Source organism: Felis catus, chromosome A3 (assembly GCF_018350175.1).
Source record: "Felis catus isolate Fca126 chromosome A3, F.catus_Fca126_mat1.0, whole genome shotgun sequence".
In the NCBI taxonomy this organism is placed as follows: Eukaryota; Metazoa; Chordata; class Mammalia; order Carnivora; family Felidae; genus Felis; species Felis catus.
This window is the reverse complement of record NC_058370.1, coordinates 30011113-30038574: the sequence shown is the minus strand read 5'-3', so window position 1 is coordinate 30038574 and position 27462 is coordinate 30011113. Positions and strand designations below refer to the sequence as shown.

General features: G+C 39.7%; 1 protein-coding gene across 4 annotated transcripts in view; it reads left to right on the top strand.

Annotated features, from left to right (window-relative positions):
* The window catches only part of CA3H20orf194 (chromosome A3 C20orf194 homolog), a 130650-nt gene that overhangs the window by 31390 nt on the left and 71798 nt on the right, over positions 1-27462 (top strand). For all 4 annotated transcript variants that reach the window (XM_011280924.4, XM_019826770.3, XM_011280923.4 and 1 more), the window contains 6 exons: positions 2553-2630; positions 13406-13504; positions 17241-17296; positions 20478-20613; positions 24337-24418; positions 25398-25434. In XM_011280924.4, the coding sequence (XP_011279226.2) occupies positions 2553-2630; positions 13406-13504; positions 17241-17296; positions 20478-20613; positions 24337-24418; positions 25398-25434 (488 nt within the window). The remainder of the gene's footprint in view (positions 1-2552; positions 2631-13405; positions 13505-17240; positions 17297-20477; positions 20614-24336; positions 24419-25397; positions 25435-27462) is intronic.

The window sequence follows — 27462 nt, the reverse complement described above, 5'->3', positions numbered from 1 at the left end:
CGAGCCCCGCATCCGGCTCTGTGCTGACAGCTCAGAGCCTGGAGTCTGCTTCTGATTCTGTGTCTCCCTCTCTCCCTGCCCCTCCCCCATTCATGCTCTGTCTTTCTCTGTCTCAGAAATAAATAAACATCAAAAAAAAAAAAAAAAAAAAAAAGACATCTGAAAAGTAATCCAGAACAGTGCCTGATACATGCTAAGGGCTGGTAACAGTTAGACTGGAAAAACACATAATTCAAAGGGCACTGAGTAGAGTCCTCAGAAGGGTTTTGTCTCAGTAATGGGGAATAGTCACTCCTAAACTGAGCACTGCTCTAGACCTCCTAAAAATTCATAAAAGCAAGATCTAAAGGGATCAAACTGTTTCCAAGTAACTTAGCTGCATTCCAGAACAAAGCACAAGAATATTTATAGGAATACAAAAATACGTAGTCTCCAACAAGGTGAAATTCACAATGTCTAGCATCCAAAGATTATCCGCTTTATAAAGAAGTGGGAAAACATGACTGATAATAAGGTAATCATTCAAAATTGACCTAGAAGTGACAGAAATGTTAGAATTAGCAAAGAACATTAAAATAGTTATTCTAACTGTATTTCATATTTTCAAGAAGCTAGGAGGAAAATTGAACTTGTTGAACAGAGAGAGAAAATTTTCAAAAGACCCAAATTGAGCTTCTGGAGCTGAAAACTACATTGTCTGAGATGGGAGAGGTTTTAACAATAAGATTAGACACTGCAGAAGAAAAGATTAGTGAATTTGAAGCTACAGCAGTAGAAACTATCAAGGTAAAGCATGGAGGGAGTGAAGAGTCCAAAACAATGGAAGAGCATTAATGAGCTGTCAGTCAGGCCTGAGGACAGAATAAAGACATTTTAAAACTAAAAAAATTTTGCCTCCTGAAAAGATATTGGAGGGGCACCTGGGTGGCTCAGTCGGTTGAGCGTCCGACTCTTGATTTCAGCTCAGCTCACGGTTCGTGAGCTTGAGCCCTGTGTTGGGCTCTGCCATGACAATAGAGAACCTGCTTGGGATTCTCTCTCTGCCCTTCCCCGCCCCTCAAAAATAAATAAATAAATAAATATTTTTAAAAAATCTATTTGAGGATGTACTCCAGTAAACAAGTGAGTTAATCAAGAAAGAGAAAAGTAAGCCCTGGAACCAAATCCATCATCTGAAAGCTTCAGGATGATAGCAAAGAGAACTCTCAAAGCAAAAGTTGTAGTTGCACAGCAAGCTTACATAACAGCCAGACCAGAATGAGGTAAGAAAAAGAATTATTAGATTATCTGATATGTTTAAGCCATTGGTTATCAGTCAAGATGATTTTGTTGCCGCTTCCCCAACATCCCACCTCTGAAACATTTTACAGTGTTTGGAATTACTTTTGGATTGTCTGGGGGTAGCAGTGTTACAGGCATCTAGTGAGTAAAAGGCAGCGATGCTGCTAAGCCTCCTACAATGCATAGGGAAGTGCCTCACAGCAAAGAAATATCTGGCCCCAAATGATAGTAGTGTTGATGTTTAGAAACCCTAGTGTAAACATAGCTAATTGGGTGGGACAATTAGAAAAAACTTCAGGGTTGATTTTTATTTTAATCGCACAAGTGAAAAAAAATGACTCTGTCAGTAGCCCTAAGAAAAATAAAATTGGTTTAAGAATGCAACTAGGAGTATAGCATACATGTTCCTATAGTAAATAATGTATATATGATCTTAATGTTATAAACAGTAATTACTGGTATAATTAAAAAATCATGATATTAGATGATGTTAGGGTATAGGTATGTGGAGAAAAAGTGTGAGAATAGGGATGGTTAATATTTAATTTCTAAATTGAGAAATCAAATAGTGATAGAAGCATGTTATATCAAAATTTGGAGGTAACTACCAGAAAGAAAATGTTGAAAGACTTGTGAGTGATTGCCTCTGTGACAGTGGAGGTTTGGAGAAAGATTGGAGTAGGCGATTTACATGTTTTATTCTAAGCCTTTAGTACTATTTGATTTTTTTTAAACCATGAGCATGTATTATTTTAATTAAAAAACTTAAGCAAAGGCAAATAAATGTGTGTATGTACATACATATATATGTACTCATCATTGAAGATAGTCAAAAGATGTACCAAAGTTTCTGTAACGTTAGTTTCCTTGAGTTGGATAGCATTTATTAATATGTATTGGTTTGGGGCGCCTGGGTGGCTCAGTCGGTTAAGCGTCCGACTTCAGCTCAGGTCACGATCTCGCGGTCCGTGAGTTCGAGCCCTGCGTCGGGCTCTGGGCTGATGGCTCAGAGCCTGGAGCCTGCTTCTGATTCTGTGCCTCCCTCTCTCTCTGCCCCTCCCCCGTTCATGCTCTGTCTCTCTCTGTCTCAAAAATAAATAAACGTTAAAAAAAAAAAATTTAAAAAAAATGTATTGGTTCTAATATAATTGATAAAAGTTTGATTTATTAGTCTAATCACTTAGTTTTTACCAAGATAGTCATTTCTGATAAATCTGATTGTTGTAGTGATATTGACTCAGTTATTTCAATGTTTTTGCCCTATGTTGCAGCTGCAGGATGTGAGTTTGAATCTATGGAATGTCTACAGCAAGATGGATCCTATGTCTCTGGAGAGTTTGCTTTCAGAAGTAAGGAGCCTAACTATATATTTAACTTATAAATATTACAGCCAGCTCACTTATCCACTAACAGTATTTGAAGAAATGCAAGAGATATTTTTGTCTGAACAGTTTCTTCCCAGATTGTTATCTTGAACTCCTTGGGAGTAGAAGTGGACCTGGAAAAGTGATACTGCCTCTTTTGCTGTGAGGAAACCTCACCTGAGGCGAAGCCAAAGCTGCCTACCAGGGTTTACATTTCCACCTAAAGACATTCTCTCGGTTGGGCTGGACTTTAGAAAAACAATACAGAGGATGTCTTTTTGTATTCTTTCTCTGTGACAAAAAGAAAGCAAAGATGGGGTTTGGCTTAAACAAATTAAGAATTAGAGCAGAGGTCAGCACATGTAGGCTTTGTGTGCCCTCCATCTCTGTTAGAACCACTCGCCTGAGAGCACCCGTGGACAGTGCTTAAATGAATGGGGGTGTCTGTGTTCCAAGGAGACTTTATTTACAAAAATATGTGCCATAACTTGTTGATTCCTGGATTAGAGGGTCGGGCATTAACTGTTCATCTGAACTTGGAAGAAAACATGAAGTTGGGTGGAACACTTTGCAGTGAGGAGCAATGGATAAAACTAAGGCTCTGGGAATACTTGCTGTGGTGAAGCAGCTCAGCAGTATCTCTCAGTGGCCATGGCTAGATATGCATAGAAGAAGAACAGTGTGTAGCCTTTTAATTAGTTATATTATTAAAACCCAATGAAAATAACAAAAATGAAAACTACAGACCAGTCTCACTTATCCATGTTGATGCCTGTATTTTAAGTAAAATATTAGCAAATAGAATCCAGTACCATGTCAGAGTATTCCCTGATGAAATAGAGCTTAACAAGGGTACAATATTTAGTTTAGTGTCAGGAAACCTATTAGTGTAATCACTATACTAATTTTTCTCCTTGGAACGATGTGATGATTCCATAGGTGTCTAAAAGGCATTTGATAAAATTGAACAGCCATTCTGTTTAAACATTTCTAATTAAACAAATATAAAAGAAAAATAAAACCTGAACTTTTTATCCTTTGAAGAGACCTAATCGTCATCATCATCGATCCATGGCTAGCCTAATTATGGAAAAAAGTGAAAATGCAAAAACATGTAACATAAGAATGCAAAAATGATAAAGAAAATTTAACCACAAAGAAAGAGAGATAAGTAGTTTAGGAGTTTCTACAACTGTCTGAGACCCATACCCAACTTGCCTGCAGTCATTTGAATGTGAGGATGCCATTGTTCACACATGGAGGCTAAATGTAGCATTGTAGTTTGAAGAACATTGGAAGTATCTCTGGAGCCCATTGAGAGGGACCACACAGAAGGACATTTTTAAGTTTGTTTATTTATTTTGAGGTGTAGGGTCGGGGGGAGAGGGAGAGCAGAGAATCCCAAGTAGGCTCTGCACTGTCAGCATGGAGCCTGAGGTGGGGCTTGAACTTACGAACCATGAGATCATGACCTGAGCCAAAATCCAGAGTCTGGGGCACCTGGGTGTTTCAGTCAGTTGAGCCTCCGACTTCAGCTCAGGTCGTCTCACAGTTCTTGAGTTGGAGCCCCACATCGGGCTCTGTGCTGACAGTGCAAAGCCTGCTTCAGATCCTCTGTCCTCCTCCACTTGTACTCACTCTCTGTCTCTCTCTCTCTCTGTCTCTCTCTCAAAAATAAACATTAAAAAAAAAATCAAGAGTCAGCTGTTTAATTAACTGAGCCCCCCAGACACCCCAGAAGGATATTTAAAAAAAATTTTTTTTTCTTTAACATTTGTTATTGAGAGAGAGACACACAGAGCATGAGCAGGGGAGGGGTAGAGAGGGGGAGACACAGAATCTGAAGTAGGCTCCAGGCTCTGAGCTGTCAGCACAGAGCCCGATGCGGGGCTCGAACTCACAAACTGCGAGATCATGACCTGAGCCGAAGTCCATCGCTTAACCCACTGAGCCACCCAGGTGCCCCCCAGAAGGATATTTTTAATTGCACCTGAACAGATGATGACATTTTTGGCTGAAGAAGCAGTAGTGGTAATCACCATGGACTATAGACCAGGCCCTTCCCTGGTTTTCTGACTTCCCATGAGCAAAGTCTGCTGAAGTTCAGACCCTACCCTCAAAATATTTTAATTTAGTAATTAACAAATGCACAAATGCACTCAGACCCAGACTCTGATCAATTGTAGATCAAAATTCCTTGGATCCCTATTTTAATGACCTGATAAAAGATGTACTTTTGTAAAGGTAAATATTACCTGCTTCAGTTTTTACTGTTCTTTTATCACAAAATGGCTGGCATGTGGTAAAAAAAAAAAAAAAATTAGAAGATAATTTTATTATCAAGAAACAGTCAAGAGAGGGCACCCGACTGGCTCAGTCGGTAAAGCATGCAATTCTTGATCTCAGGGTTTTGAGTTCAAGCCCTGCACTGGGTGTAGAGATTACTTAAAAATAAAATCTTAGGGGTGCCTGGGTGGCTCAGTTGGTTAAGCATCCAATTTCGGTTCAGGTCATGATCTCATGGTTCATGAGTTCGAGCCCTGCATTGGGCTCTGTGCTGACAGCTCAGAGCCTGGAGCCTACTTTGGATCCTGTGTCTCTGTCTCTGCCCCTCCCCAACTCGTGCTCTCTTTCTCTCTCTCTCTGTCTCTCAAAAATAAACATTATTAAAAATTTTTTTAAATAAAATCTTCAAAAAAAAAAAAAAAAACCAGTCAAGAGAATTAGATCCAGATATTGAAATTAACTAATGGAGAATTTTAAGTAGCTAATAAAAATGCTGAAGAATCAGGGCCGCCTGAGTGGCTCAGTCAGTTAAGTGTCCAGCTTCAGCTCAGGTCATGATCCTGCGGTTCGTGAGTTTGAGCCCTACGTCAGGCTCTGTGCGGACAGCTCAGTGCCTGGAGCCTTCTTTGGATTCTGTGTCTCCCTCTCTCTCTGCCCCTCCCCCGCTCATGCTCTGTCTCTCTGTCTGTCTCTCTCTCTCTCTCTCTCAAGGATGAATAAACATTAAAATAAATGCTGAAGAATCTGAACAAAAAGAGAACAGCATATATGAAAAGATGAGAAATTTCAGCAGAGACTTGAAAAGTAGAAAAAGAACTAAATGGAAATGCTAGAAATGAAAATACTATATCTAAAATGAAGAATTCATTAGATTGTCTTAACAGCAGCCTAGATACAAATGAAGAAGTGTTCTGTAAACTTAAAGATATATCAAAGGCAATTTCTCAACTGAAGGACAAAGAGAAGAGCAGCAAGGGGAGTAGAACAGAGCATCCAGTACCTGTCAAACAATGTCAGATGATCTAACATAGTATAGTTAGAATCCCAAAAGGAGAGTAGAGAGAAAATGCAGCAGGAAATCTGAGTTGATACTGTCCAAGAACTTTCCAAATTGATAAAATCAGTCCACAAATCCATGAAGCTCATTGAACCCCAAGTGGGATAAAAACTACTATAGATATGTATAAAAATGACAATAAATTTGTACAGGGATCTCTTGTGGTGAGTTTACAAATGTCCTTAATAAAATTCAAATTCAACAACCAAAAGTATTTAAAAATGCTATTCCAGTCTTTGAGTCTCTAGAAAATCACTGAAAGGGGTGTCATCCATACCTATATTACTTTTTAAAAATTTGCCTTATGCCCCCTTCTCTCAGCTATTTCATAGCTTCCAAACTTCTCTGAAACCCTCTTTTCTCTCCACCATCCAAATACTTTTTCTGCTCATATTTATTTCCCCCTTTGCCAAGATTGTAATCTTAAGCCAGGATTGACATCTGGGCTTTAATTTCCATTGGCCAATCATTGCTGGCAGCTCTTTGATGGCCAGAGAACGTACAGCTCCATGCTTCCTGGTCGGATCCCACAGATCTCAAGAGGGAGAGTGCATACTCCTCTGCGAAGTGTATTTTTTTCTTTCATTATTTTTTCCATAAAATATTCTTTTTTCTTTTAAAGGTTTTTTGTTTTTTGTTTTTTTTGAGATAGAGGTAACCAGCAGAGAAGGGGCAGAGAGAGAGGAGGACAGAGGATCCTAAGCAGGCTCTGTGCTGACAGCAGAGAGCCCAAGGCAGGGCTCAAACTCACAAACTATGAGATCATGGTCTGAGCCGAAGTCGGACGCTTAACCAACTGAGCCACCCAGACACCCCTCCATGAAATATTCTTTACAGATGAACTGCACCAGTTCTCACAAACACACTAATTAAACTACAAGGAGGTGCTACTTTTTCATCTACGAAAATGCTAGAAATTTCTAAAAGACTAGATTGAGTTGCCACTTGTCAGAGTAAGAGTGAGGCCTTCAACGGAATAGGTGAAATGCCTGTCTTGAGTGAACATTTGGCATCCCTATCCAGCAATTTTTTTTTCTTTTTAATTTTTTTTTAACATTTATTTATTTTTGAGAGACAGAGAGAGACAGAGCATGAGCAGGGGAGGGGCAGAGAGAGAGGGAGACACAGAATCTGAGGCAGACTCCAGGCTCCAAGCTGTCAGCACCAGAGCCCTATGTCGGACTTGAACTCACGAATCGCGAGATCGTGACCTAGGCTGAAGTCGGATGCTTAACCAACTGAGCTACCCAGGTGCCCCCAGCATTTTCTTTTTTATTTTTTTAAATGTTTAGGGGCGCCTGGGTGGCGCAGTCGGTTAAGCGTCCGACTTCAGCCAGGTCACGATCTCGCGGTCCGTGAGTTCGAGCCCCACGTCAGGCTCTGGGCTGATGGCTGGGAGCCTGGAGCCTGTTTCCGATTCTGTGTCTTCCTCTCTCTCTGCCCCTCCCCCGTTCATGCTCTGTCTCTCTCTGTCCCAAAAATAAATAAAAAAAACATTGAAAAAAAATTTAAATGTTTGCTTGTTTTTGAAAGAGCGTGCTGCACTAGCGGGGGAGGGGCAGAGAAAGAGGCGGCAGAGAATCTGAAGCAACTCCACGCTGACAGTGGAGAGCCTAATGCAGGGCTTGAATTCATGAACTGTGAGATCATGACCTGAGCAGAAGTTGGACATTCAACTGACTGAGCCACCCAGGGGCCCCCCAGCAATTTCGATTTAGTAATTTATCCTAAGAAATTAAAGATGTCACTGAAGAATGTTCACTTGAAGTATTGTTTATAAAAACTGTAGACAAAGTAAATGTCCAACAATAGGAATTTGGTTAAATAAAACTATTCAGGGGGCACCTGGGTAGCTGTCAGTTGAGCAGCCGGCCCTTAATTTCGGCTTTGGTCATGATCTCACAGTTCATGGGATCGAGCCCCACATCTGACTCTGTGCTGACAGTGCTTGGGGTACTCTTTCTCCCTCTTTCTCAAAATAAATAAACTTTAAAAAAAAAATTATTTTTCTCCCTCTCCACCCCTCTCCCCCGCACGCATTCTCTAAAAAAAAAAAAAAAAAATCTCAGCGGCCCATTATACTGTCATTTGAAATGATGTTTTAGAATTGGATTTGATATAGGGGTGCCTGGGTGGCTCAGTCAGTTGACCATCTAACTTTGGCTTAGGTCATGATCTCATGGTCCTTGAGTTCAAGCCCCATGTTGGGCTCTGTGCTGACAGCTTCGAGCCTGGAGCCTGCTTCAGATTCTGTGTCTGCCTCTCTCCACCCCTCACTCACACTCTTTCTCTCTCTGTTCCTCCCCTGCTCGTGCTCTGTCTGTCTCCCTCTCTCTCAAAAATAAACAAACAAACACTAAAAAATTTTTTTAAAAATTGAATTTGATATAGAAAGATGTTCAAAATATATTTAGCAAAAAAGTAAAAGGTATTCCATCTTTGTAAAGTTTGTATGTCTGTGTCTTAGAAACTTTAGGTGATAGTCTTATTGGTCACTTGTTTTCATTTTCCCATTTTTATTGCATTGTGTAATTCATAAAAATACTTTTAAATATTTAAATTGAGCTTTTTTTCCCTCTTGGTCAGTCAGTATAGTGCCTTTGAGTTTTTTTTTTTGTTTTGTTTTGTTTTTTGTTTTTTTTTTTTTGCTTGTTGATTTATTAAATACATAGTCCTTAATCCCTGCTATTTTTTGGATACTGTGCTTATGCTAAAGTCACAGAAACAGGTAGACCTGGCTCCTGCTCATACTATTTAATGGGCTCTTAGCCCAATAATAGCAGCATACTTTGGTAACTGCTATAATTGCAGTGGAACATAAAGGGTAAGGAAAATCATTCTTCCTGGAATTGCTTCCCAGAGCATGTGTGGTGATCAGAGATTTTCCAGACCAAGGAGGAGGCAGTATGAGCATTCTAGCCACAGGGAAGGAACCTGTCTGAGCCCCAGAATCATCTCCTTTTCAACATTGAGAGAAGTTGTTCAAATGTGGCTGCTGTCCCCTTGCCTAGTCCTTAAGCCAGCTCAGCTTACCGGTGGTGCCATGGATATGGACTTTGAGCCACCAGAGAGCAGGATGCCAGTGTAGGGCCAAGAGTTCTGACTAAAGTTCAGCATCTTTTGCCACCAGCCAAGAACGAAGGCATACTGACACAGTCTCAGCATTTTCTGACCTTTGCTGCGTATCTGACCTTGATATCTATCTGGGCCTGTCTTCTGGATTTGACTTCAAAGAGTCTGAGCAGATAAACTTTCCCTTCTTCCACATCAAATGCAACTGACCATTTCTACCTACATACACAGTATCCATTGGAAAAGTTGGAGAATACTGTGGTGGAAAAAACAGGCTCTGGGTATCTCCTGCCTAGATATATTTCCACTTCTGCTTCTCTTTAGTATTCTATCCTTAGGTAGATCACTTTACTCTGAAGAGTCTCAGTCTCCTCATCTTTATAGTGAGCATAGAGGAATATAAGGATGTTAGGGTGTTTTAAGACTGTGTGTGTGTGTGTGTGTGTGTGTGTGTGTGTGTGTGTGTGTGCGCGCACGCGCATTTATGTGGGCATTTCATGTATAATGCTAGTTATTTTTAATATGAGAATTCATTGCATCTTTCATTTCACTCCTAGCATGGAGCTGAAAGCAGTATTTAATGATTCATTCTATCCTATTCTGTAATTAGTACTAACACACCTGGCTCCCTCAGGGAAATTTTTTGGAACAGAGTGCCCCATATTTTTTCGTGTATCCTCTAAAACACATAGACTATCTTGGACCCTGGATCAGGGGCACTGATTGGACCTGATAGCAGCAGGTCAGGATCCCAAACTCAGGAGGTCTGGTTTACTGGGCCAAGGCACAGAGGTGGTAGGGTAGGACAGTCTGACCCAGATAATTGTAGATTTCCAGTTACAAATAGGCACATATTTGGGGTTGCCTGGGTGGCATAGTCGGTTAAGCATCAGACTCTTGATCTCGGCTCAGGTCATGATCTCACAGTTCCTAAGTTGGAGCCCCTCATTGGGCTCTGAGCTGATGGCGCAGGGCCTGCTTGGGATTCTGTCTCTCCTTTCGGCCCTTCCCCCACTTGTGGTCGAGCTTGCTCTCTCTCAAAATAAACAAACTTAAAAATATATATATATGCACATATTTTGTATATATACATATATATAATACGTCTGTAAAAATAGAATGAGAACATTTTCCAAAATGTTTTTCCTTTTAATTTTTTTTAATGTTTATTCCTTTTTTGAGAGAGAGAGAGAGAGAGAGAGAAAAATATGCGAGTGGGGGAGGGGCAAAGAGAGAAGGAGACAGATTCTGAAGCAGGCTCCAGGCTCTGAGCTGTCAGCACAGAGGGCTCGAACTCATGAGCTGTGAGATCATGACCTGAGCCAAAGTCAGATGCTTAACTGACTGAGCCACCCAGGTGCCCCATATTTTCCAAAATGTTAACAGTGATTTTTGTTCTAGATTTTCTGAGTTTCTGTAATAAATGTATATTACTTGTGTGTCTGTTTTTAAAGACTTTTTATTAACACAGACTCAGAAAAGAACATAAAACTAATATGTAATTTAATAAGTCATTATAAAGCAAAGCAACAGAGTCTTGCCACCCCAGAAGCAGTCTGAGTGCTTTTTGCCAAACCCATCACCTCTTTCCTACTCCCCGAAGAATAACACTATCATGAATTCTATGGCAATGACTCCTACTTTTCTTTGCAATTTTATCATCAAAATGTGCTTCCAAATGTGCTTCATGTGTAATGCTAGTTATACTTTGCATACTATGTATACTATATACATAGTTTAACTTTGCCTGTGTGTGTGTTTAGGTTTCTTTTAATCTATAGGTTCTTTTTGTCCCTACCCCCACTTAACTATTTATTAAGGAAATCAGATAATTTGTTTTATAGTTATCCTCATTGGGATTTGTTGATCACATTCCTATCATGTAGTTTAACATTTTCCCTGTCTTCTGTATTTCCGTATTATTGGTAATTGAATCTAGAGGTTTAATCAGTGTCAGGAATGATTTTTGGAGGGAAAACTACTTCTGAGAGGGTATTCTTTACAAGAAGTATATATGTGTAATTGAATCTCTTTTAATTTTGTGAACAGTCGCTGATGTACGGTCCTTAGGTCTTTAATTGATTAATTAGATCCTTAATTCACCATTGTAAAATGGTAGTATTCCAATTCTATAATTCCTTCTTCATTTATATTCTCTAAAGAGAAATAATTCAGCTTGCTATTTGGTTCTGCAGTGGTGGAGTTCATGTGGGAAGAACAGGATAATTGTTTGAATTCTTGCTTTTATTTATCAATTTTCAAAATAAAGTTGGTTCCCAACCATTCCCAAAAGTAACCAATTAGTTCTTTTTAATATATCTCATTTTGAATTCATAGATTTAAACCTATTTGATGTGTTTTTATCCAGTGCAGTTACCATCTTTGCTGATGTTCAGCTTGTTTCATCTTTGGGTAGTAGCTCACTTAAAGTTGGTTACAAATTGTTTTGACACAACCCTAATAGTCCTTGATAACTTCCTTGCCATATACTACGATAAGAGATTCCTGGGTTCTCTTATACATTTCCTGTCCCAGGTCTGGAATCGTCATTTCTCTAATAAGTTCTAGTTTGTTTGGGGAGTGGTATTTTAGCACAACAGTGTAGGTGCTGCGAATGCTCATTGGTACTGGTTTGGTCATTGTTTCTATATCTCTTCAGTGGATAGAGGTAGGAAATTCTCTGTGTGTGTCTTTGTCTCCATATGTATATACAAATATTCTCACATGTATACCTGATTTTTTTATCCCGAATTATATATAAAACATATTCAGAAAGCAGTATCAGCACTGTCACCCATGTGACTACTTAAAATAATTTTAGATACATATACACATATACTTCTGTATTTATTTATAAATAAAATATAGATCATCTGGGCAACAAGCAGCGGAGCCATTAGTAAGAATGTTGTTTACACTAAGAATTCCCAGCAGGGGTCCATTGTGCTCTATGCCTAGGGCCAGTAGACTCAATACCTGGCTAACACGGAGCCCATAGGTCTGAGTACTTGCTTATCCCCGACTGGGAGAGAAGAATGGAGGAGAGCATAAATCCAGCTAGTAAGTTTTAATGCAGCAAACAGAATGCCTGCTGTGAGCAAGGCACTAGGCCAGCGCCAACATACAGACACTTAAACTGTGAGATGGGCAGTGAAGATAACTTATCTCAGTACAAATTATCAGCAACTTCAGAATAAGACAAGGATACTATTTGAGTGTCTTAAGCAACTCATAGATGATTTTTTTTTTTTTTTTTTTTTTTTTTTTTTGGTTAACTGATGATGTTTTAAAGGAAAGCCAGTAGCACAAAGCAATGTGTGGTGACTGGGAAGCAGAATGAGTTCAGAGAGGAGGCTGAAAAGTAGCTGGGATGGGGAAGGAAAGAGGTTGCACAAAGAGGAGAGTCAACTGGGAAGGGCACACAGTTTCACAATCCTCCCACTGCCACTGGGGGAGGGTGTAAGGGAGGAGAGGGCTCTGGGCCACCCATGGCACCACCCAGTTTCTAACTAAGGTCATCTAACTTGTCCTTAAAGCTCCACTGATGTGACCCTTTTGGCACAGGATGTACCATCTTTAAGATACATCATAAATAGGTCCCTCTTTCCAACAAAGATTGCTAAAGGCATTGCTAAGGCATTGGAGTGGCCATTACTGCCCCCCCTTTTTTAAACAATTTTATCATGCTATAATTTATATACCATAAAATTTGCCCATTTAAATGTACAATTCAGTAGTTTTTAGTGAAATTTACAGAGTTGTACAACCATCACCATAATCGAATTTTAGAATATTTTCATCAACCCAGAAAATTCCCTTGTGTTCACTTGCAGTCAGTCTCTGTTCCTCATTCAAATCACCGATCTACTTTCTGTCTCTATAGATTGGCCTTTTCTGTATATTTCATATAAATGGAGAATACACCAGGTGGTCATTTATATCTGGCCTCTTTCACTTGACATAATGTTTTTGAGGTTCATCTATGTTGTAACATGTATCTGTAGTTTGCTGTTAACTTTTTAAAATGTTTATTTATTGAGAGAGAGGGCGAGTGGGGGAGGTGCAGAGAGACATGGAGACAGAGGATCTGAAGCAGGCTCTGTGCTGACAGCTCAAACCTGATGTGGGACTTGAACTCACAAACCATGAGATCATGACTTGGGTTGAAGTCTGATGCTTAACCAGCTGAGCCACAACAGGCTTCCCCGCTGTTAACTTTTAAAACATTTAAACAGTCGTATTTTGAGATCTGATTCATGATTCTAAAGTACTTGAGATCTGATTCATGTTTCTAAAGTACTTCTTAATATAACCAAATGCATTATCCTTTTCATTTTCTTCATAGGATTTGGTGGCTTTTGAACATCAGTGGACTAGCTTCTTTGCTAATTTTGATACAGAAATTCCTTTCCTGCTGGAACTTTCTGAATCTCAAGCGGGTGAGGTATGTAAGGGAAGGGTCAAAGAGAAAGAAAAACCTGATTAACTTATTGTTTCTATTTTTGTTTTGTTAATTTTTTCAGAATACAACACTACCGATCCTAATATGTTTATTCTTTCCTTATGCTTTGTTGTATGCTGTATAGAAGTCTTTAACCCCCATGCCAACCTACCAACATCTATAAGGAAGTTGGGTGTTTGGTACCAGCTCCTATATAAGATGGATAGTCATTTTTCAGTGTCATGTTACCTCTGTCAGCAAGGAATTCTATTGGGCAGTAGTTGATAAGCCTAGACATAATTTTCCACATGTGAGTAGCACACCTTTGTCAGTTGAGTGTCTAGGTAAATTTTTTTTTCCATGCAAACAATGATGAAGTTACTAGATTCAGGGTAAGATTCACTCCAGGAGTAAACAGTGGTATCTAAATCAAGAACCGAGGCATAGGCCAGTGCCCAAAACTAGTCAGTAAGAAGGATCAGAAGACAAATCTTGAGCTTGCACTTGAGCCTACTTTGGTTTTGCACGCCAGTCCTCAGCTCCCCTGTGCTACACTGACTCCTGATCTTTGGAGCTGGCATTGACCTTTGTTGTCATGCATCTCACTTTTACGTATGTTGTAAACGCCACCAACACATTGCTATTATTTTTGTTTAAGCAGTCAGTTCTCCTTTTAATCTCATTTTAATCCTTTCTAAGAAGATTTAAGTAATAAAAAAAATCTTACATATTTGCCCATGTAGTTACTGTTTTTGATGCTCTTCATTCCTTTGTGACGATCCAGATTTCCATTTGGTATGATTTCCTTCTCCCTGAAGTGTCCATTAATATGTTCCATAGTGAAAACCTTCTGATGATGAATTCTTACAACTTGTATAGGTCTGAAAAAATATCTGTATTTCACCTTCATTTTTGGGAGACATTTTGCCACATATAGAATTCTTGGTTGACCGTTTTTTCCTTTTTGTACCTGGAAGATGCTGTTCCACTGTCTTCTCACTTGCATTATTTCTGATGGTCTGTTCTTTCATGTTTATCTTTTTTCCTCTCTGTATAACTGTTTTTTTTTTTCTCCTCTAGCAGCTTTTAAAATTTTCTCTTTTTTTACTGGTTTTGAGTTGATTCTGATGTGTCTCACTATAATTTTCTTTATGTTTCTTGCGCTTGGCTCTTGTTGAGCTTCTTGGATCTGTGAATTCATAGTTTTCATCTAGTTTGGGAAGTTTTTGGCCATTATTTGTTCAGATATTTTTTCTGTCCATCTTTTTTTTCAGAGACTCTAGTTACCTCTATATTAGGCCACATGAAGTAGTCCCACATTTCACCAGTGCCCTTTTTAGTTTTCTGGATTATTTTTTCTCTCATTACTGTGGTTCCTAGAGTAAAAGATACTCAAAAAGGTATATTCTGTGACATGTCACTCCTTGTTTCCTATCACCTCCTTCTCATTCACTCCCTCACTCCACCATTTTCCACCTACTCTACTACCAGTAGATAACAAATCTCTTCATTTCTGATTTGTCTTTTTTTTTCTTTTGCACACATGAGCAGATACATGTGTATTTTCTTATGTCCTCTTGTTTTTTTCATTGAAGGGCAACATACATGTAGTCATTTTCACTTTTTCACTTAACAAGAAAATATCCTGCAACTTTCTCCAAGTCAGTTCATTGAGATCTTCTCATTCTTTGTTATGATTCATAGTATACTACTGTGTGGATTTGTAATTTATTCAGCCGTTCTCTTATGTGTGCTTATTTAGGTTGTTTTCAATATTCTGCCATTGCAAACAGTGCCATAGTAAATAACTTTGTGCTTATGTATTTTCATATTGTTGGAGGTTTGTATACCTAGTAATGCGATTGCTGGGTCACAAGGTAAGTGCACATCTAGTTGTGTTAGCTATTGCCAAATTTCTCTTCAGAAGGGTTGACCAATTTGCATTCCCACCAGCTGTATATGAGAGTGCCTGTTACACCACAGCCTCACCAACAGGATGTATTGTCACACTTTTTAATTTCTCACCATCTCGTAGATAAGAAATGGTATGTCAGTATTATTTTAATTTGTATTTTTCTAATAATGAGTAAGCTTGAACTTTTTTTCATGTTTGAAGGCCACTTTATATTTTATTTTCATATGTTTTTTTCCCGTTTTAGTATTAGAACGGAACTAGAGGAAATAGTGATCGAATGATCCTCATAAGTTATTAGGATTACTTGAGATAATACATTTAAGTGTCTATCACAGTAGAGGTAAACTTCAGTAAAATATAGCTATTATTTTAGTATAGAGAGAGTTTTTACAGATCAGTAAGATCTGTAAACACCAAAACTCCAATTGATGAACATCCAGAGGATGTAAACAGTTAATTACCAAAGGGAAATCCAGATAGCCATTGAACATATTTGAATATATACTCTATTTCATTAGAAATCAAAGGAATGTATAATACAGCTGCAGTGAGGTACCATTTTTCATTTATCGAGTTGGAAAATATATTTTTAAATGGACATTTAATCGACAGTGCTTATGAGTTTACCCTGAGATAGGCACACTCATGTATGGTAAGTGGAAGTGTATATTGATAAAACTTTTTTGAAAAACAATTTGGCAATATAGTTTTGCCTTTTTACCGTATAATTTCATTTCCATATCTGCTTTAAGAAAATAATCAAAGCTGCAAATAAAACTTATGAAAAGTTGCTTATTGTAGTATTATGATATAAGAAACATAGATTTCTAAGAATAGAGGGCTATTTAATAAACTTTGGTACAGCCATATGCTATGGATGTACCATACAAAAAAGATAGGAAGAAAATTTACCAGAAAGTTAACAGTTCTTAGATTGTTATATTTTAAAATAAGCATGTATTACTTACATAATCAGAGCAAGAGGTAAACAATAGATGTTTTTTAAGAGGATTAAAATTGCATTTTGAAATTTTGACCCTTTTGACATAGTCCCTGCGTATCAATTTTTGGTTAAGTGTTTAGCCTAGCACTTTACATACCAATGCTGAGAAATACTTCTGTGCTTTCCTGGGAAACTTCTTTCTGTGTATTTCTAAGTTCTGTGGATTCTCTCTTAATGCTGATTTTAAATTAGTATGTTAGAATTAATGTATATTCCCTTATTAGTAATGTAGAAAAACAGGGGTGCCTGGGTGGCTTAGTGGGTTCAGTGTCTGACCAGCTCAGGTGATGATCTCATGGTTCATGGGTTCAAGCCCATGTTGGGCTCTCTGCTGTTGGCACAGAGTCTGCTTTGGATCTTCTGTCCTCCTGTCTCTACCCCAGCGTGCGCTTGCTCACTTTCTCTTTCTCAAAAATAAACATTAAAAAAAAGAAATGTAGAAAAATAAATTTTTAATAGAAGGGAAAATTCCTACATGATTAGTATCTTGGACCATAGATGATGGTTGGTCCAATTTTGTTTCAATAATTAAATCATAAAATTTGACAAGAATTTTTCTTTACCTTTCTTTTTCTCTTGCAGCCATTTGTCTATTTCTTTTGCTGTTTGTTAGTTACTTGTCCCCCAAATTCATGTTGCTTTCTACCACATATGTCCTTCCGTGTTCTTACAATAATCTATAAACACATCTCTCGCTCTCTCTCTCATTCTCTCTTTCCAAAACACACATACACACTCTATACCTACGCACATATATATATGAGAGATTTGTGATTGTTTTATAAAATTGTGATATAATACAGTGTTGGCTTCTTTTTTAGCCATTCAGAAGTTACTTCAGTCATGGAATGATCTCCAGCCATATAACTGAAAACAGGTAGGTTTCTTGGGGAAGAAAGGTGAATGATATGAGAGAAATGGGGTTTAACAAGGGAAGTGGATGTGAGGGAGCATCTAAGTCCAGAAGGTAGAGTCAGGAAAATATAGACTGACTTTAGTCATCATAGGTTAAGAAATGTATACTCTGAAAAATCGTCCATTTCACTGCTTTTGTGTATATGTGTGTATATGTATGTGTGTGTGTGTGTGTATGTATATATATATTAAGATAGATTTATAGCAAACTAGTTTTTAAAACATTGTAGCTTGCTGAAATCTTAAGAAAGGAATTTTATATTCCATCCCTACCCCAGGAAAGCTAGGAAGTAGGATGTCCATGGGCTGGGCAGGGATCCTCATTTGTGGAGAGTAAAAGGGCTCTGGCAATAAAGGTCCAGCCCCAGGAAGACAAGAGAGTATCAGGGTTGCTGCATTTTGTTTTCTTGTGGTTTTTCCTTTAGCACCTCTCTTTGTCATGGTAATCCGGAGGGCCCAGCCTGGGATGGGATCAAAGTAGATCAAAGTAGATTTTTCCTCTCTTTTATTTCCTAATTCCAATCCAATGTGAAATGAGACAGATTACACTGGTTGAAGAGTCACTTAACTTGAATTAAGCTTCAGAAGAAAAATCAGTTATGTTTACTTTTAAGAGCCCCTGTTTGCCTGAAGCTTAAGGAGGTATTTTTAAGAGTAATACAAAGAAATGTAAACACTTTTCCACGTGACACACACTAAGGGCAATTTAAGGAAAGGATCAGGGATAAAGGAAACTGTCTTAATCTGTTTTAGCTACCATGACAAAAATTCCATAAACTGGGTGGCTTATAAACAAAAAAACATTTATTTCCCACAGTTTGGAGGCTAGGAAGTCCAAGATCATGGCACTGTGAGATCCAGTGTCTGATGAAGGCCTGCTTCCTCATTTCACTATAAACTCACATGGCAGAAAGGGCAAGGGATCTCTCACACCTCTTTTATAAGAGCCTTTTTTATAATACCATTCATGTGGGATCTGCCCTTATGGCTTAATCACCTCCCAAAGGCTATACCTCCTAATACCATCGCTTTGGGGGTTAGGATTTTAACCTATGAATTTTGTGGGGATATATTCAATACATAGCAGAAACTATTTTTTAAAAATACCCTTGGGGCGCCTGGGTGGCTCAGTCAGTTAAGTGTCCCACAGTTTGGCTTAGGTAATGATCTCATGGTTCGTGAGTTCGAGCCCCAGGTCAGACTCTGTGCTGACAGCTCAGAGCCTGGGGCCTGCTTCGGATTCTGTGTCTCCCTCTCTCTCTCTCTGCCCCTCCCCCACCTCAAAAATAAATAAACATTAAAAAAATAATAAAAGAAAATAAAAATACCCTTTAGTCACTGACTGTTGTTGAGAACATATGACATATTAAACAAGAGAAACATGGTTAAAAAGTAAACCAGCCACGGGGATGCCCAGCTGGCTCAGTTGGTAGAGCATGGTCATGATTTTGAGCCCCAAGTTGGGCATAGAGATTACATTTTTAAAAAATTAAAATTCAAAAATAAACTAGTCATGGTCTTTGCCCTCATGGAGTGAGTATATAGTGTGGTGGAGAGATAAGACCTTAATCAGCAACCTCACAAAAAAATATAATTTCAAACTCTGGTGCCATGAAGGAAAAAAGAACTTGGTACTGTGAAGACCATAGCTGGGAGCATGGACTCCTCTGGGAGGAAATCTGAATGGTGAGCAAAGATAATTAAGGGAGGGGCTCCTGGGTTGGCTGTCAGTGGAGCGTGTGACTCTTCATCTTGGGGTTGTGGATTCAAGCCCCACATGAGGTGTAGAGATTACTTTAAAGTAAAATCTTAAAAAAAAAAGGGGGGGGGGGAGAAAAGCACCCTGAGATGAGAACATAAGAAACATAAAAGAGGATGAGTTTGGTAGGACATAGAAGTTGGAGGAGAGTGGCCTTTCGTGGAGCCAAAGAAGTTGAATGTAGATCATCTTTCACCATGTGAAAGATTTCAGTCCTCCTGAAAGTAACATAAAGGCATTACAGTCTTTGCATGTGTAAAAGGTTGTGCTCTCTGCATTGTGGAGAAGAGACTGTAGGAGAGGGAGAGTGGAAGCAGGGTAGCTGTGCGGAAGCATTCTAGTTGTCTAGGGAGGAAATGATGGCAGCATGGACGAGGCTTGTAACCATGTGGATTGAGGGAAATGGACAACTAGTGAGTTGATTGATTGGATTTAGAGGGTTAGGGGCAGAAGAGGTTAAGGAGGCCTAAGGGGGCCTCTCAGGTCTGGCTCAGTCCTTGGATGGATACTGATTCCAGGGGAACAGGTATAGTGGGGTAGATCATGAAAGAGGAGAGGAGAGGCAGATAGCTGAAAGTAAAACCCTAGGAATATTCTGAGGCAGATAGAAGAGGAGAATGGCTGATGAAGGAGACTGAGAAGCAACAGCTTTTGCAGGGAAAGGGTGTCCGGTGCTTCTGAGAGACCAAGGAGGGGCAGGCTGAAGGCTGCCTAGTGGATTGGCTATTTGCTACGTGAAAGTCATTTGGTGACTTTTGCAAGAGTAATTTGAGTGAAATGACTGAGGGGGTCAGTTGAAGTGGGCTGAGAAAAAAGAAAGTAACAGCAACAACAACAACAACAACAAAAAAAAAAACACAAAAAGACAAGTCTAACCAAGAGAGGAGACGGAAGAAGGGGACACATGCAAGTCAGGTGGATGTGGTAGTGAGGACATTCGTAGCCCTACTCTCCTCTTCCCATCCTAAAAGCTACTCCAAATAGTTAATGCCTCTGTTGTCTGCCTACAGTCTATCACAACTGCTATCATCCTTTAAAATTTCTGTTTCCACTAAAATGCTATTGTGTGAAACTGGATTCTTGCTCCATCTCTGCACCATGGACAGCAGACTTACAGAACTTTCTCCTTAAGAAGTAGGACAAGCTGAAAATATAAACCTGGCTTGGATTTGGTTATGTCCCTAAATGATCTCTATGGGTCAGTAGGAGGAGTCAGAGACATCTGGCATCCATTCCCACCCAGTAGGGAGTGTTAGGGGGGCTGTACTGACCACTTTGCTCAGACCGCAGGACACCACTCTGAAAACCCCAAGAACCCACTCACTGGGAAATTGTCCTGGCCAGGAATCTCTTTTCTAATCGCATTTCTGGTTTGCCACTCTAGCCCTAATAGGCAGCCATTCGTTCTCTTTGGTAATCACTCCACACGAGAAAACCTGAACGCTGGCAACTTTAACTTCCCTTCTGAAGGGCACCTGGTACGCAGCACTGGTCCCAGTGGGAGCTTTGCCAAACACATGGTGAGTGGCTTGACTGCCTGGTGTTTAATTGGTTTTATTATTAAATAGGAAAGAGGGGAAGTTAAGGGTAACCTTTCTGGTTAGTGTATTGATTTAACCTTGAACTTGAAGTTGTTTTGGAGTGAAGTGATTGCAAACTGACTGTATTTATAGAAGTACTAGGTATAATTTGAAAACATCATAGTTAATTTTTAAATATTTGAAGGAAAAAGGTTAAAAAAATACTTCCACAAACCAAACTCTTTAAGTTGTCATAGTAGTATTGTCAGTAGAATAAGAATTTTAAATTAACTTGGAAATAGAGTCATCCAAGCCTGAGTTTGTTTTGTCTTAACTGTTACATTTCAGGACATAAACCTTGAGGGTCACTGTTCTTGTATTGAGGGTGCCAGGGAGAAGACTTTTGCATTTGGTGGTAAATTGTCTACTATGTTCTTTTAAAGGAAACATTAGACTGAAATGTGAGACTCTAGTGATTGTAAAAGTCCATGGAATTTTGATTATTTTCAGAATGTTCCTGACAATCAGGAAAGCTGGGGAGGTAGGTACTATTGTTTAGTTTTGACTGGAGAACATGAGACCTAGTCTCTCTGGACTGAAACCTCAAATCTGTCTCCAAGCCAGTCAGGAACATAGGGCTGCTCGAATAGATATGCTGTCAGGATCTTACTGCCCTGTAATGGGAGGGCTCAGGCCTCATTTCAACCTCCCCCCACCCAGAGCACCCTTGGAATATACAGAAAATGCCAAATGGCATAGGCTTCTTTGTGTAATCTTATTTGTTGACTCTACATGTTAAATTAAAACTTAAGGAGACTAGCTGATTTCTGCCTCTGGGAAGATGGAGTAGACCTACTTCTTCCTATTCCTTCTGCTAAGTACAACTAAAAACCCTGGACCCTATATATAAAAGAAACATAGGAAGGTAGAAGAAGTAGGCTGGCTGAGGACCTTAGGACCAAAGGGACAAAATGGCAGTGAGTTTTCTAGGCTTCCTTTTTGCCTATATATCCCAGACTGGATATTGGAAAGCTGACAACCCAGAAATGCCAATAGGCACAGACCTAGAAAGCCCTAAGTAAAGCCTCTTTTCTCTGGTGGAAGGACTAGGAAGGGGACAGCCTAACAAGACAGAAAACTTTCAGGGTGCCTGGGTGGCTCAGTCAGTTAAGCGTCTTACTTCGGCTCAGGTCATGATCTCGTGGTTTGTGGATTTGAGCCCCGTGTCAAGCTCTGTGCTGACAGCTTGGAGCCTGGAGCCTGCTTCAGATTCTGTGTCTCCCTCTCTCTGCCCCTCCCCCGCTCATGCTCGCACGCACGCTGTCTCTCTTTCTCTCTCAAAAAATAATAAACATTCAAAAAATTTTTAAAAAAATTTTAGATAACAGCTATTCTATTCCTGCCAAACCCCTTAGAAAATATTTCCATCTACCCCTGCCAACAAGAGCTGAGTGAAGAGCCTAGATATCCACCCTTGCCAGGCTGTAACAGGGCACCATTACCTTACCCCCACCCCGTCAGTATTAGAGAAGGCCCAGTAGGGGGCCATGACTTTCATCCCCACTGGGCACCAGTGTACCCTCCCTCCCCCTGCAGTATCAGTGGAGACAGGGGAGTCTTGGATGTACACCACTATCCAGCAGTAACGAGGTGTTCTTCCTTGGGGTGGTATCATTGGAGGCCAGTGGAGAGTCAGGACTTCCACCACCACTCAGCTATAACAAGGCCATCACTTACCCATAGTGTCTGTGACTCTTCCAAGCCAGGGTGGTGTCACTAGAGGCATACTGGGGAACCTGAACTCCCATTCTGCCCAGCAGTAACAAGGAGCATGCGCTCTCGAGCGTGCGCATACACACACACACACACACACACACACACACACACACACACACTCTGGGTGTCAGTAGAGTCTGTGTGGAGAACCTGGACTTAACGCTCCTACCAGGCGGTAACAAAGCAATGTGCTCCCCTATTCACCCACAGAAGCAGTGTCAAAGAAGGGCTACTAAAGTGCAAGATTTCAGTAAGATCCAGGGCAGACTTCCACTTTCGGTGCTAACACATAAAGAGCTTAGAAATCATCTCTCCCATCCTTACAAGAAAAAAGCTAAAAAACCTAAAACCAACAACTTTTCTTGGGCTCATCAAAGAACTGAAGTCTCAAGGCAAATACACTCCAAGATCTAGAGGGGTGAGTCGAGAGAGTCACAGCCAATGTCTGCTTACCTGGAGCAGAAGCCACATGTAAATAACAATTTTGATGAACTCCTGGAGGCTGCATATGGACTAGAGTGAGAGAGGAAGACTCCTGCAGAATGTAGGGAGGGCCACACACACCTGTGGGTTTAATTCTTTCTGTACACCTACAACTGCTCTTCAAAACAATCTATTAAGTTTTTTTTAATTTTCCAAGTTCTTTGTAGAACTTTGTGTAATAATTGGGGATCTTTATTTTATAAACTCAGAAACTTAATGAGGTCAAGGAACTTATATGAGATTTGGTCCTGGGATGGAGGTGGGGGGTCTGAGATTATGACCTTTCATCTTCATTCATCTCTTTTTCAGTGTAACATACTTACCCTTTCCACTTCTGTGCCATTTATGAATAATTTACAGATTAATCAGTGACAGGTAAAACATGCAAATCCAGATTATCTGAGTAGTTGTACATTATATATGTAAATTCTCTTGTACTGATTTCTTTTAATGTATCAGTAAATTAGATGTGAAATTTACTTATACAAATTTATGATACAATCTCAGGAAGCTGGTTTGAAACACATGGCATCTTTAAAAAAAAACTTGAGTTAGGAGAAATTTGGAGTCTAGGGAACATGTTTTATTGAGGAAATATGTCCATTAACCAACAATTAGAAATATGTACATGCATTTTTATTTAGGATCATGGCAATATTGATCATGTTCATGATGGTGAATTACAGAGTAGTCATAACAAGTCCTTAATACAAATCTTTGGATTTACGGTGTTCACAATATTACAGAAAAAATGCCATGCATTCTCTTGTGACTTCCTTAAACATTGGAGTAGAAGGAATATTTGTGTCACATTTAGCTATTTTTTTAATATATTGTGCTAATTTCTTTTCCTTTAGCTCCTATAGTAGCATTTTGTTGTTGTTGTTTTATACCTGATATCCTGGGAACCCTGATGAGATGCTGGATTTTCACAAGAGAAAAGGACATCTTTATCTACTTTTGTATAAATGAACTAAACAAAGAAGAATAAGAATTTTTAAATCTAGGAAACTTATTTTCTTTTCTCCAAGGCCTGTGTATAGAGATGAAATACAAATGAAGATGGGGACCTGGGGAGCACCCTCTTTGAATTTATAGCTCCCCCACACATCTGCCTGTCATGTTGGCCAAGGTCCTCACTGTGAAAGTTCTAGACTATTAATGGAAGTCAAAATCCAAGCATGTTTCCTCTTTTCCTTCTAAGATGTGAATTCATTAGCATCATGGGCTGACCCGACAGCAACCTCACAATGTAGCCAAGGTTAAAAACACACACACACACACAAAATACCATTGGAAAAACAACAGCTAAACGTGACCTTTTCCTCTGTGCCTTTAAAAAATAATAAATCAGCTGTTGCTGAAATAAAATTGATTTCCATTAACTATACACTTTTCATTTCTCTAACAGTACACACCTAAGTCCCTGCTCCTTTTTTACTCTTACTTTTTTCTGACATCCAGGTAGTACAGTGCGTCTCACCGAAGGGGCCCCTTGCCTGTTCAAGAACATACTTTTTCGGAGCTACCCACGTTCCTTACTTGGGTAAGTTCTTGTAAGTTATCATCTCATCAACTTACCTAATGAGTACTTTCTCCCATGAACTAGATAAAAGTGGACTCACAGTTTACTGCTTTCCTCAGGAGCTTAAGATACCCTCTTTGTCAGCCTCCAACTCCCTCTCTGATTCCAGAAGGAGAGTTGATGTGCCTAACACATTTCTCAAAGAATGTATTTCAGGAGGAACAATTATCAGCTCAGGATGTATATAGTCTAACCATATGTGAGACCATGTGCTCAGTGTCAGAGAGAAGGCAAAGATGAGTAAGTCCTAGTAGGGGATAGCAGGAGGTGTGGGCTACAGTGGGACTTTGGATGACTCAGCCAGATGCCTGCTGTTCTGTGAGGAAGGACCATGGTAGAAGGCTACCTGTGGACTGGGAACATTCACAGGAGCAAGTGTTCCATGCTGCAGGGCCATCCAGAAAGGTTAGGCCCACTAGAGCTGCTCTCCTTGCTAGGGTAACTAGAAGTTGCAGACATCCAAAGAGGTATAGAGAAGAATCTCTAGAATGAATGAGGATCTCAGCACTGTTCCACAGAGGGTATAGCAGAAACCAGGTTTTTACCTGGGTGTTGCCGTATAAGCCAGAAGATTCTGAAAGAAGCATGATAATTAAGGGTCAGCTAATTAAGGAAACAATAAAAGAGTCAGAACTGAGCCTACTTAATTATACCTCTTAATTAAAAAAATTAAAAACAAAGGCAAAAACATTCCAGAGCTGAAATTCCCCATGTCTTCTCTGGTGTTTAGTGGTGACAAAATCAGCGTCAGGAGTGAAGGACTAGGAGGATACCGGGCGAAGCTGGGTTTCTCTCTTGTGTGTGCTTGTACTGTATTTAACCCAAAAGAAAAAAAAATGTAATTCTTGACATCTTCAAATTACGAAATTGTAGTCTCCTTGTGAAATGTTTGCATGTCTTGTGATCTTGTCACACTTAATTCATGGTTCTCTTTTCACAGGTGATGAGAGTAAGCTGCCCAAGAAAACTGAACAAATGTAAGTCTTCATTTCTATCTTCTTTTTTCTTTTTTTTTTTTTAATTTTTATTTATTTTTGAGAGAGAGAGATACAGAGCAAGCGGAGGAGGGGCAGAGGGAAAGGGAGACAGAATCCCAAGCAAGCCCCACGCTGCCAGTGCAGAGCCCGATGCGGGGCTTGAACTCACAAACCGTGAGATCATGACCCGAGCCAAAATCAAGAGTCGGACACCCAACCAACTGAGCCACCCAAGTGTCCCTCTGTCTTATTTTTTCTTTCTCAAAGTTGAGTTACTCTGAAGAAGTGGCTGTCCCACTTTGAGATCAGCAATGGGTGGGAGTGAGCAGAGTGAAGTAGTGAGCAGAGCTTTAGTTCCCAGCCCCTGTCCCTCAGCATGGAGTCCTGCTGTCTTTGATATGTGCTCCTCTCTCCAGAACTCAGAGACTTCCTCTCTGCACACCCATGCATTTCAATGGCCTGACTCTTCTATGTCTTCTACATAGTACATTTTTTATCAGAGGCTTTCCCACAGATAAAACATCCTAAAATGCATTGGGAGAATCTGTGAAACCCCATCTGGTCTGAGCAGTGTTTCCTCTGGAGTTGACTCTCAGGCTTAGGGATCAGAGCTAGGATCTGAACTTAGGCTGTGCAACTTTAGAAAGGGCCTAGTGTTAACTTCTCTCCCCCCACATATAACAGGAAACCGAAGATAAGAAATAAACTCATTAATGTTTGTGTTAGTCTGCTTGGGCTACCATAACAAAATACCAGAGATTGGGTCGCTTAAACAGCAGAAATGTATTTTCTCACAGTTCTGGAGGCTAAATGTCCAAGTTCTAGGTCCAGCAGTGTTGGTCTCTGGTGAGGCCATTCTCCTTGAGTTGCAGACCACCACTTTTTTGCTATGTCTTTACCTGGCCTGTCCTCTGTGCTCTAGTGGAGAAACAGAAGTCTTTGATGTCTCTTCCTCTTCTTATAAGGATACCAGTCCTACTGGATTAGTGCTCTACTCTTATGATCTCATTTAACTTTAATGACCTTCTTAAAGGTCCTATCTCCAAATACAATCACATTGAGTGTTAGAGCTTCAATATGAATTTTAGAAGGAAACAATTCAATCCATAACAATGCTGGAACTACTGAATTCCAAAAAGGAATTTTCCTTTAAAAATACAAACATAATAGAGTTCTGTTATTACCTAGTTAAATATTCCAAAATAAACTACTATGGTCTAGACAAGTGCTTCCCAAAGGCCAATGGTGACAGGCCACAGAGAATCATCTAAGGATCTTTTTATAAATATATGATCCTCAGGCTATAGTAGTTCCCAGAATTACCCCTACCCCTCTGGGGTAGGAAACACTAAACTGTATTGGAAAAAATATAATGTGAGGAATGTAGTCAGACTACAGAAAATTTGGAAAACTGAAAAGAAAGTAAGAAAAATAAGATCGGCTATAATTCCTCCTCTTTGTCACTACCCTTTAATATCTTACTGTGTATCTTTCTGGGTTTTTAAAAATTCTACATTTAGGTTTTGTATAGTGGTAATTAATGTGTATGAAGTTTTTTATTTTTCATTTTATTTTTTGTTTTGTTTTTAAGAGAGAGTAAGAGCAGGGGGAGGGGCAGAAAGAGAGGGAGAGGAAGAGAATCCCAAGCAGACTCCACAATATCAGCACAAAGCCCGATGCGGGGCTCAAACTCACAAACCATGAGATCATGACCTGAACCAAAATCAAGAAGACACTCAACTGACTGAGCCACTCAGGCACCCCAATGTGTGTGCAGTTTAAAAAAAATTTTTTTATGCTTGTTTATTCTTTAAGAGAGGGGGGGGAGAGAGAGAGAGGGCACGAGCAGGAGAGGGGCAGAGAGAGGGAGACACATAAACTGAAGCAGGCTCCAGGCTCTGAGCTGTCAGCACAGAGCCTGACACGGGGCTCAAACTCACGAATCTTGAGACCATGACCTGAGCCGAAGTCAGATGCCCGATAGACCGAGCGCCACCTAGGAGCCCCTATGCAGTTTTTAAATGTGTG